This window comes from Polyodon spathula, chromosome 16 (genome assembly GCF_017654505.1).
Source record: "Polyodon spathula isolate WHYD16114869_AA chromosome 16, ASM1765450v1, whole genome shotgun sequence".
Classification (NCBI taxonomy): Eukaryota; Metazoa; Chordata; class Actinopteri; order Acipenseriformes; family Polyodontidae; genus Polyodon; species Polyodon spathula.
The window spans coordinates 577876-589691 of record NC_054549.1 but is presented as its reverse complement, the minus strand read 5'-3'; the positions used below and the strand labels follow the sequence as shown (position 1 = coordinate 589691).

The 11816-nt window shown below is 39.6% G+C and overlaps 1 protein-coding gene across 2 annotated transcripts; it reads right to left on the bottom strand.

The window, feature by feature from the left end:
• LOC121328511 (low-density lipoprotein receptor class A domain-containing protein 2-like) lies at positions 1–10128 on the bottom strand. 2 transcript variants are annotated; one of them, XM_041273199.1, is made up of 5 exons: positions 9744–10128; positions 4365–4859; positions 2208–2357; positions 1239–1361; positions 1–291 (listed from the first exon to the last, which is right to left on the bottom strand). In XM_041273199.1, exons 1-5 carry the CDS (start codon positions 9832–9834, stop codon positions 47–49), a joined length of 1104 nt encoding a protein of 367 aa, XP_041129133.1. In that variant the 5' UTR covers positions 9835–10128; the 3' UTR covers positions 1–46. The 2 variants fall into 2 exon arrangements, with proteins under 2 accessions (XP_041129133.1, XP_041129135.1); XM_041273201.1 differs by having other exon boundaries at positions 9982–10126.
• Between the last annotated feature and the right edge of the window lie 1688 nt (positions 10129–11816).

The following is an 11816-nucleotide window of genomic DNA, read 5'->3' as shown; positions in this document are numbered from 1 at the left end:
ACAGGCATTGTGTTGGTTCTTATTCCCTGCAGAGGGCCTGCTGGTGTTACATGGCGATGGTGGCAGTGCTCTGTGGTGTTACTTTGGCCAGGCGGTGGTCCTTGCGTGAGCAGCTTTGTGTGCAGAGCTGACAGGAGGCGCAGAAGGAGTTACAGCATGGCATGAGTCTGCACGCGCTCACTCTCCACACAAACCAGCCAGGAGACCAGCAGCACCAGAAGAGCAGCAACCCGCCCCCGATCACCCCCAGAGCGATGTAGAGGGCCAGCAGAGACACATGCCTTTTATTATCTGGGACAATCACAAAACATTTCATTTAGAAAGGAAGCTGGGAAGAATTATGCACTAAAGCTCAGGTCTTATTTTCAGTGAGTTCAGCACATCACAGTGTAACCAAACAACACACAAACAAGCTCACTAATACATCAGCAAAAAATAATAAATAAACAAATGCATTTTGACAAATAAAAAATCCAACTTTTAAAACTGTTAACGTCATGTTCACCCAATATCCAAAGGCATGCCACTGAAAAACGTTTGTTGATTTTTGGACAGTTTAAAGCACAGGTTGACCTAGTGAGACACGCTATGCTGTTCATATACTTTGAAGAGAGGTTATGATTGCAAGTAATCTCCTATATCAAAGCGCTAATCACTCTATGATACAACTTCTATCTTTTTATAGCATATTCATGAGCAGAATGGAGCAAGAGGCCTTGTCTCTCCAGTCTTCATTCATAAAATATTTAAACCAAGAGAGCATCCCCAGAGTAACTTACCATTTGCTTGTTTTATTTGAACACTAGGTTAGTATGAAGGCTGAGAAACCAATGAAAGTTCAAGGAAGAATCCATGTAAAAAAAATGGTAAGGGGAGACCTGAATTAAGTTTTTATAATCCAAAAAAGAATTGACAACGTTAACCACAGTCCAAATTTCAGAAACCATGTATTTCTCTGAATAAAGACTGTGTTACACATAAGCTGTTGTGGTCTTTCTTGCATTTGTTTCCCCCTGAGATAAAACTGAACTTGCAAGCGACGAGAGGATGTGACACAGAGTGACAAGGAGCTAAAACTACCTAAGGTAACATAAAAAAACTGGTAAATCAATAGAGTGTTTGCAGGTGCTGCAAAGTGCATAAGGCTGAACTATAGAAGAGTACAGTACCAGCCATTCCAACATGTCCAACCAGCTGCATGGTAAGAGCTGTTGAGCTGTGTGAGGATCGGCACGTACCTGTGATGGTATCGGGCTGGGGCATGTTGCCGTGAGACTGGGTGCTGCAGGTTTGGCTGGTAGGGGAAGAGGGTGGGGTTCTGGTCATTGCATCAAGTTTCTCAGGGTCTGTGGAGAAGGTACCTTGGGATATGGAAAGCAAAACTTGTGTTTTATTGTTCATTGGAAATAGAATATAATTTTGTGTTAGAATTTGACTGTAGCATTATAAGTGTGCATTTCATTTGTTTTTAAAGAGCAACTGGTTTACATTCGCTTTGTATATTATTGTCTGTTTCAGCCATCACATACAGGCGAGTTAAAAAAAAATAGTTTAAAGGTTTGCTGTGTACTCTACTGAGCTCTCAAACATGTCTTATTTCTAAGTACAGCTGGTGCAATGATCATTAACCTACCCCCATGAACACTCTATCCCTGAAATACTTCAGTAAGGAATACCACATAAAACAAATGTGGTATTAATTGTGTCCACTGGGGGTGCAAGGGGACTGGAAAAGTCACCATGATGGCATGACTGAAACAGGAAAATGATATACGATGTGATTCGAAACAACAAGTAGAACACAATAAGATCACTCCGATATTTCAAACCTGTAGCTGTGAGTTGCAAGAGGTGCTATTAAGATATAGAAGATTTGTACAAATCTATCTGTTGGTATGTGCTTTGTCAATATTGAGTAAGGCCTAGACTGTTCCATGAGAAGATGAGGCGATTTTTTTGTCAATAATAATAATGTTTAACACAAGGCTTATGTGTAGCAACATCTAAGGGTGTTATTATCAGATTCCAAAAGCTCTAGACAAACCAGACATACCTGTATTCAATAAAAAAAACAACACTGCACAACTGCAATACCAGTCGCTTATTTATACCATATTATTATCACCGTGGTGATGCATTATTCTGACAACGGGGACATAATAAACAGGTAGGGTTCTGTAAAATTAACTGTGGCATGTTTTACTAACCTTTGCATTTAGCTGGCAGGAGAGATGACTGGTCACTGCCGTCTCCACAGTTATCTATGTCTTTACCATCACAAACCAGACTCATGGGTATGCATTTCCCATTGTGGCACGGGAAATAAGGCTCGCCACTGCACTCGGACTGGTTAAACCCTGAAAAAACAATTGTAACACTGTGAACCCAACTTTTTATACTGGAGAATCACTGGAGTTTGCAGTTGGATTGCAATGCATTAGCTGCTACCCCTGTGATGTTTACTTAAGCGATAGTGCTCGTCAATGAAGGCTCTGCAGTGTGGTAGTTAACCGCGATTGGAGTTATGCGTCCAAAAAAGAGGGCGCAAATGAAAGTCAAGGTCAACTACCCCGCGGTACAGCCTTCATCACGAGGGCACTATCTCTATTGGAAAACCATTTTCTCATTGTTTTCCTTCAAAAATGTAAAACCTACATTTACCTTGAGCTTTTATGATTTGACAGTTATCCTTCCGCTGGGAACACTTTTGGGAAAATAGTTGCGCTTGCAGTTACAGGAGTGGTTGCTTTCATCAGTGCAAAGTATTGATTTGCAGGTTTTGGTGGAAAATAAAATACATTTGGACCAATTTTTGTCTTTGTTTAGTATTTGCTGTCCAAATGAAAAAGCCAGCACCGCATGGACTGATTTTAAGCTTGATTCACAGCTGATGAGGCGACATTCCAGTGGGCAGCTAGAGCTGGAAGCTGATTTGCTGATGATACAGAATCGTGTTCTAACTGAAATCATTTTCAATTTGTGGCCATTTTTTCATCTTTAAGTTTAGAAAAACCATTACAAAAGAACAGAAAACCCAGATGTGACTCCTATGAAATCTTATTTAACGCTATTGAAATTCATATGAATTTGAGGTAAGATTTTATTTAGTGTAGCCAGGTTTGCTTATTGGGTGATAAAGGTGCAATAGCTAGGCCCTGAATTAAACACCTAATAAAGGCACTCGTTTCATAGAACAGTTTCATTATGTCCTTTAAAAAAGTTTCCCATAGTAAAAGCAGATTAGTGTCATAAAGTATAGTTAAACACTGTAAAGACCAGCCAGGCATGGTAAAATACTTTTTATAAGGTGGCTTCTTTAATACTGGTGTCGATGTTTGTTTGTTATTTTATATACTTTACATTTCCTTTCTACAAAAAACATGTCAGTCGAGCATGAAGATCTTGATAAACTAGACCCCGGAAGTCTCATACAGTTCCACATTTATTCCAACCTCAAGCTTATTTTGCATTGCAGATTGTTCGTTGCAGCCTCCCGGCTTCACGGTAACCCATTCAGCAACTGAGCTGTACTTTATGGGGTGGATGTAAGTTAGGACATCCCCAGTTAGAAAACAATAGCGGGCATACTCTCCCCTGGCTTTTAATGGATAAAGCCCCATAAAGTCTGTCAGTAGAATATGAGGTTCTCTTACAACTCTTTGTGGCTTGCTGGAACTTTTCTCGACTGGCTACAGCTCTGTAGGAAGTAAAAGATATTAAAGAACACAATACTGTAGCTACACACAATTCTTTAGGCACCCCCTACCTTTTAATGTTTGTCATCGTTCTGTAATATTTTTGTTCGTAACTGGCTGTGTGCAGGCCTGTATGGTTTTGCTTCCTGATATTAAAAAATTATGTGATACTGTGACCTTTCAACTCTCTCACTCTATAATTTGTGTCATCTCTCAGCTGTGTCTTATTTGCTGTTCCATTATTGAGTAATAACAGAACCTCCATAGGAAATACTAGGGAGGTAGAGCCTGCTTGTTATATAATTAACTATATATGAACAATTTATTTGAAATGATCAATTATTTGAAACATTCAATTACTGAGTCCCTACTCTTTGTTAATTAAGTTCAAAAACAAAATTGTGAAAGATACTTTAAGACCGCTCTCCTGTTATACTTTACTGTAAAATAAAGATAGCTACACATTTAATTACGGGTGTGAATAGGTTGTCTTGGCCAGTCTATATAACATAAACATGTTTTTCTTCTTTGTGGTTGTAGCTCATGTTTAGTTTTAAAACATTAATAATTTGCTCAATATAAGCTAACACGCTCTGAAAATTAGGCCCCTGGATGATATTTATCTTGCTAATGGCTTCAATAACTAATGAAAAAGAGTAGGCCTGTTACCTAGTCTAAATGATGTAAAATCGCCCACAAAGTCCACCCTTGGTTGCTGTCCCCGTGTCACAAGCCTGAGTGTCAGATAGTTCCCGGTGGACAAAATGGGCCTGGGGAGGCTTTTACCACACAGAGGAGCGCCAATAGGCTGCGCGTTCCTGTCTTTCCCGTCGTAGAATTGCACATAAGAACCAAGGTGACATGGGTCTGCGGCCTCCTCCGCTGGGGTGGGCAAGGTGGGAGGCCTCTTGCTGGGGTTTGCGGTTAGAAGGGCCATGCTGGGGCTGGGCTGTGGTTGGGTGGTGGGCTGGTTGACCCGCAGCAAGCTGTACACCAGGAAGAAGCGGAAGTAGAACTGCACTTTGTCCTTGGGTGAGGTGGCCTGCATGGTGAGGTGGCAGTCCGTTCCCATGGTGACAAAGTAGTACTTGCGCGACTCACGGTGAGAGTTGACGATCATCCCATCCCTCCGGATGGTCTGCCCACAGAAGTCCACAAGGTTCACTGGCAATTAGAAAACAATTTGATTGCAAAACCAGAAGTTTTATCCATGGAGACTAGTCCCTTACCATTAATTTAAATGTGGCCTGATGTTCATTAGAGTTAGAGTGTGCCAGGTTGCCCTAGAATAAAATATTTCAAATACATTACTGGAGCAGAACAATATTCTCCCATGTCCTTAATTCTTTTGGTTTTATTTGGAACACTTTTTGTTCGTGTTCAGTTTAATGGTAAGACCTTTCTAATCACTCTGTAACTGTGATTTATATTGAGATTTTCCCATTTATTAACACACAGCTGCCACAGTTGCAAGGGGGTTATAAATAACAGTTGCACACCCCTTGTGGTTGTTTCTAAAACAACTTCAGAAACTCAGTTCTGTCTTGTCAGAGGCTGCCCCCAACATTAAGCCTGGTAAATGGCATTAGTGTTGTGACAGCAGAGAATGTGCTTTGTTGCAACTCACAGCTAACAAACTCACATGTGACATCAAGTTCCTAACATAAATCAGTCTCTTAAAGACACAGTGCAAAATAATTGCGGTAGTAAAAATGAACATAACGAATCAGCAGAAGCTGCTGTAGAGAATGACGGAGGACACGCCTGATTAGATATTAAACGGGTATGAAATGACATATCTTGAACATGTATAAAGTAAAATCCGGATGAGAATATTTATTTCTACCTGGCCTGCGAGGTAGAAACAGGCATTGCAGGTTATCTAGTACAGGCACAGATTAAAAAAAAAAAAAAACTAAACCGGCCAGCAAAAATATACAAGATATTAGAAAGTTAAAGTAATGAAAATATTAAGCCATGCATTTATTGAATGTTTTAATCTGGGTGTAAAAAATTATTGTTGTCAAGGGCACTAGGCTTGGCTTCAAGACTCCTGCAATATACATTCTAGGGGCAGGGTGAAATCCCTTAACGCAGGGGTGTCAAACTCCAGTCCTCGAACGCCGCAGGGTCTTCTGGTTTTCATTCCAGCTTACGCTCTCAGTTAATTGATCTAATTATTTGTTGAATTTGACATATTTAATATCTTTCAAGGTATTTTACAGTTGTTGGTTTTAAAAATGTACTTGATTCAAGGTACACTACCTATGAAACATTTTGAGGCCTGAAGAGAAGTGTTAAATGTGTCCAATTAATCAAATAATTAGACCAACTAAGTAATTGAGAGTTCGGGTGGAACGAAAGCCAGAAGACACTGCAGCCCTCCAGGAGCTGAGTTTGACACCCCTGTCATAATGTATAGAGTGTGTATGTGGGAATGTAAGGTTGGCAGGGATGGGGTTAAATCTATCCCTGCCAGCAATCACAGGTGTGGTCATTACACAATTAGGTAATTGGTGCTAATTGAGGTGTGGCCACATGTATAAAAGGAACCAAAAATGTTGGGACAGGAGACAGGAGAGGGTTTTGTGCTGTAATTGTTGTATTGTTGTGAAACTTTACAGTGAAGGAAAATGCCCAGCCTGTTTGATTTTGTCTGAACGTTTGTTTTAGCCCTCCTGCGGTGTTTATTTTTTCCTGTGTTTTGTTTGTCTTTTGTTTGATAAAGTGCTCAACAGCACTTTCAAACTGCAGCTTTCTGTCTCTGGGTCTAATGCATGCAGGTAACCAGTCTGGGTTGTGACTCTACCCTGTCATTATTGTCAATGCAGAGGTCGCGCAGTCGTTTTTCTTCACACACCCAGCTGTCTCTCTTTCTGTACAGCGTCACTTAGTGCTGTGGGTGCTATTCTTCCTTTTGCGATTGATGGCGTTCTTTAGAAAATATTTCAAGCAATTCCTCTCTTTTTCTGGAGTGCAAAGAAAAAGTCAAATGTATGTGTCCAGAGTTTTCTATCACTACATAGTAAAGGGTTGCACAAAGAGGTTAGGTGGTTATCTATCACCCCAGTCCACTCTTACTGCATCACCCAGCTGGGAGGGAGACCAAATAATAATAAGATTTATGACTCTTAAGCATTTACTATCAGCGTATCCAGGGACGAAAGGAAGGCGGTTTAAGATTGTCTCTCTGGAATGTCAGGGGGAGGTCAAGAAAATACAGTACTTCAATCAAACCAATTTCTAAGTCATTACGTGCATCAACGTGACTAATTAACTAAATCCAGTTTTACTTAATTAAAAGAGTTGGTTTAAATTCAATTTTATTTTTGTCCACTTACCTTTCTGTGAGGTTTGCTATCAGATTGATTTTTACTGCATTTAAAGTGCATTTATGCACTAAAATTAGGGGTAGAACAACTGCTTATTTGCCAGATTTGAGTAGTCAAGATAAAAATATGAACAGGTCATGTTTTTGATAGTGTCTGGTGCTCTCTTTGTGTATGTAGTTTTGGTATTTTAATAAACAATGTATTAATGTTCTGAAATGTAATGTATGTGTAACGGATTTTCCACGACAACAATTTACTTGTTTTCAAGTTAGCTCTAATATTTTATAAGTAACTTGAACTGCAACTGTTTAAGAGCTGAAAACAATTAAAAAGGTCTAATTAAGCAAATTATTAGTTCAATTAAGGGTCTAGTTAAGTAATTGAGAGCTTGGTTGGAATGAAAACCAGCAGTCACAGGGGGTCCCCAGGATCGAGTTTGAGAACCCCTGTTCTAGTCGACTGTTTTGGTACAACCCCTAACTCAAATACTGTATGCGTTTCTGATTAGTCAATGTGGCTTCATAGAAGTAAAAGCCTCGACTATGTTACATATGTCTATCGCAGGCAACTTGAACTGAAGAGTGGCCCTTAAACTCACAGCCAAAGCACTTTAACAAAAAAAAAAACAAAAAAAAAAAACAAACAATATGTAAGCAATTGCAAGAAGAACAACTAAGAATGATGGAAAACCTGTAAAAAAACAATGAAGAAAGTTATTTTATAGATCTGGAGTAGTAGGATCTGTAAGCAGACCGTGAGCAAATAATGCGACAGGGATATACCTGAGAGCGAAAGCTATCATTGTGTTACCAAAGCAACAGGCAGCTGAGACGCATTTTCTACAAACTTCATTACATAAAAAAGCTAGTTTTATGAAATAGTTTTGTCATCACTATCAAACCAAATAGCAGTATGGGTCTAGTCTACTATTTTTATTTAAATGATATCTATGCTAATGCCACTGCGACATTGTTGCCTAGTTATGTTTTTTAAAAAAAATACAGGAAATACCACAGAGAAATAAACAGCAGTCCTTGCATAAGAGTACATCTAAAGAAAACTAATAAGGCTAGAAATAGACTGCTACCTGCAATTTTGTGTTGTATAATTTTTAAGGCACTCTGCAGTATATTGATACATTTGGCCTTTAAAAACATCACTGGACATTGCTTGTAGAAGTTTCTCAATCCGATTGGTGGTATACACAGATAGAGCACTGATTGAATGCAGACACAACCTTTCAGTACATGTTTGTGGTATTATTTACGTTTAGTAGTACTGTTTGGTACAGCTCGGTTTTAAATGTTCCGTTTTCCTGAGTCGTTATCAATAGACTGTTTAGTATTAAAAGCAGCGTGGGCGTCTTTAAATCGCAGGGCATTGCCTTCCACTTAGACAGACACAGAGATTTTACTAAGTTTTGTACTTGTATTCAGTTTTACAAAGTTACACGACTTTTTTTATACATATACTTCTTGTATATATGGAAACTCAAAATACAATGAAGGATTAAATACCACCATAAAATAAAAATATTTTATGTTGGCTAAATAAAATAAGGCATTAACATTATTTCCTTTTTATAACCATTCTAAATGTTCAATAATAAACTGTACAGAAGGATACAGAAACAAATTAAAGGAACATCCATTTATCCTTTCTCTCCCCAATTAAATTACGTTTTTTAACCAGGTGATTACACAGTAAAATTGTGGACCAAGAACGTATTTCTGGGTGAATCGCGTTGTTACATTTCACTCAGAATGTAGGACATATCTTAGGTACTCATTACGACAGCCTCATTTTAAACAGCAAGCAGTGGATTTGAGGGTTAATTAATATATAAACACCTTAACTATTTTGAACATTTAACATAAAAAAATATATATCTTTAAGCACAATTTGTAATTCACACCCAAACTGTTTGTTAGTGTCGTCTTGTATTTTGTTACCCAAGTCCCTAAATCCTTAAAGCATATTTTCAAACGGTTTTCAGAAGTTTTATCCAGTCTTTAATGAACACTTTATTTAATGAAATCTTTTTTTACAATGTAATAGCTCTTGTTCTATGTATTCTAATGAATCTTATTATTGAATGAGATAGACCAGGATTGCCCACAGTGGTTGTTTTGAAATATCCCACTATAGGTTGTTAGTTTAAAAAGACTACAAGGTGGCATCTTTAGTCTTAGGTTGAAGGAAGTACAGTGAAAATGCAATGAAAGCGATAAAGCATGCAACATTTTACGGAGCAGAAAACTGCCGAAGCTGGTTAGTGTTGTTGCTATGATTTGGTCAGCTTTTGTAGTTCACTTTTGTTTGCATGGCTCTATAAAAACCTACTACTGCTAATTCACTATTATGTCATATGGGATACATAGATATTACTCAATTACTGATTTGTTAAAATTGTCTATTTAATTGATTAAAAGATTAAGTCAAGATTAAAAAGCCTGAATGGATCAACTTTACAATTTGTATTTATTTCATTTGTGTTCATCATCTTAAAAAGTATTTCCAATGTATTTCAGCAATTTCCAATTGTATTTCATCAATTCAAATTCTACCAATGATGACAGACAAATAATGGCATCTACAAACAACAGAGAAAGGTCTTAGACAAACATTTATAAAATGCTAAGCTAATTAAAACCACATTACAACCGAAAGCAAATGCAATAAAGTGCTTTTTAGGAACTAATTAGAAACTCCTTACCTGTTTCTATGGTATGGACCTGCAGTGTCATAAAGTTTAGCAGAACAAATACTTTTGACAGAAGCTGAAAACGTTTCCCCTTGTTGGCCATTTTAACATTCCTTTAATGTGCCTTTCAAGATAGTCAGTGCTGGGCACTGAACACAGGGATTCCCTTAAAACTGTAACAGCTGTGTCACTATGGAGCCCAGATCCCTCCTAGAGCTGCACGCAAGCAAACTTCAAATATCTCTCTTACACTTTCAACATGGAGACGGACATATCGGAGAGGAATTTCAGAATTTGAGACCAAGGTTTGTTTTCCGCCGATGTTTCCGAGGGTCTGTGCACGGTCACTCGTCATCCTGGTTTTTGTTCCCCTCTTGGCCTTCTTTGTTTCGTCTATGTGTTTTGGAGTTTCCATGACGACTGGGGTGATTTATTGGATGGATTGGAGTTGGGGGTGGGGGGTTTGGGTGGTAGCCAGTGTGAATTCTGGACAATGAGCGTGATGCATGAAAATGGCTTAAGGAGTAAAAGGATGAGGCGAGTGGGGGTCTTGCTTCTTTAGCACCATGGAGGACAGAGAGTGCTGGAATGTATTGCCTTCAGATGAAAACTGGCACGCACCGTTTTCTAGCTAGGTCAATGAGTGGACCTTTATTGACATGTTTTTCAGGGTTTTTTTGGCATTTTGGTTTATTTGAAATTGTATTGGCTGCTGTTAATGAAGTCATGAACATCTAACTTTATTTAAATGCTAGCTTCACCTATCAGCCTTGAGGAGTCTTCCAAAGCATTTCTGCTGGAATATTTAATAAGGTGGCACATAAAAAGCTATGCAGAAACAGCCATAGAGAATTCATGGAACTGGAGCTAGGGCTGGATGTTGATGTAAAGCCACGGGACTTAAAATAGGAATGATGTGCTTGTGACTTTAGAAAGAGGGGCAGGATTTCCCCTTGGCTCTCAGAGAGCTGCCCTCGTGGAGGTGAGACCAAACCGATCACTTTCCAAGGCTGGGAAGCAAGCTTTACTTCCCCCAAAGGTAAATGAAGGATAGACAGTGGATACATCAAAGAGAGATTTACAAGTCTCACCGGCTTACAAGGAACACCTACGCTAAGGGAAGCTGGTGCGGCCAGACGTCAGAGGTTGAGCTGTGCGAGGAGACAGGAATGCTGAGGGAAGGAAATAAGCATACTAAGAAGGGGCCAGAGAGGGAGTGTGGTGCAGATTAAAGCAAACTGTTAGTAAAAAGTACTGGGTTTCCATCTGGTACGAGGAGAGCCGCCCTAACAGAATTGAGAACGAAGCGATCAGCCTCCAAGACTGGGGAACATCGATGTTGACCCCAAGAGGAACCTAGAGATGGAGAACAAGACTGTTAGGATAGATTTGGCCGGGGGTCCCCTCTGGCTCTCGGAGAACCTTCCTGGCGAGGACGAAGCCAGCTCGACTGGGCCTGCAAGGTTGGAAAGTGAACTTCACTGGCCCCCAAAAAGAGGACCCCCAGCTCCCCGCATCTGCGCCACCAATGACATTTTTTGACTAATCTGCGGGAGGAAACATTTAGTGGTCCTGGTGGAGAGATGGCCACCACTCCAGGTATAGTAGCAATATTCTACTGGGCTAGTAATTTTTTGCGAATGGAGGTTCCCTAGTGGCTGAAAGTGACAACTCAATCTTTTAAATCTAAATGTACCAAAATACCGTAGATATAAAATGGCTGCTCCATTTTCATTCTCTCCCAATTTTTTCGACTGGTGACTGCACTTCTCTCTCCCGACAATCCAAGCAAAACATTTTCAAACAAATTTGCCTGTGATGCTGCTGACAATGCAATCCAACCGGGAGTGATCGGATTTCTTTATTTACCATGTACCGCCCTCCTCCCTCCCGCCACCATCACCACTCCAGCTGGGCTTGTCACTTCCGCCCTCTTGCAGCGCCCGCCTCTGCTGTCGAGGTGTCAGTATTCAACTTCGCTCCTATTTCCTGTGACGTGACAAAGTAGCCTGGAAATTGAAGGCAAAAATAATAAATCAGCTCCTGCATTTACTGTAAATCCACCTCAGCACAAGTGATCTTTCC

Excerpts from the sequence above, each read along its gene's own strand:
- LOC121328511 (XM_041273199.1), bottom strand. The coding sequence starts at position 9,834 with ATGGCCAACAAGGGGAAACGTTTTCAGCTTCTGTCAAAAGTATTTGTT. Across the intron at positions 1,362-2,207 it reads CCTGCCAGCTAAATGCAAAG|GTACCTTCTCCACAGACCCT; the intron begins GTTAGTAAAACA and ends CCATATCCCAAG. Across the intron at positions 292-1,238 it reads CCAGCCCGATACCATCACAG|ATAATAAAAGGCATGTGTCT; the intron begins GTACGTGCCGAT and ends TGATTGTCCCAG.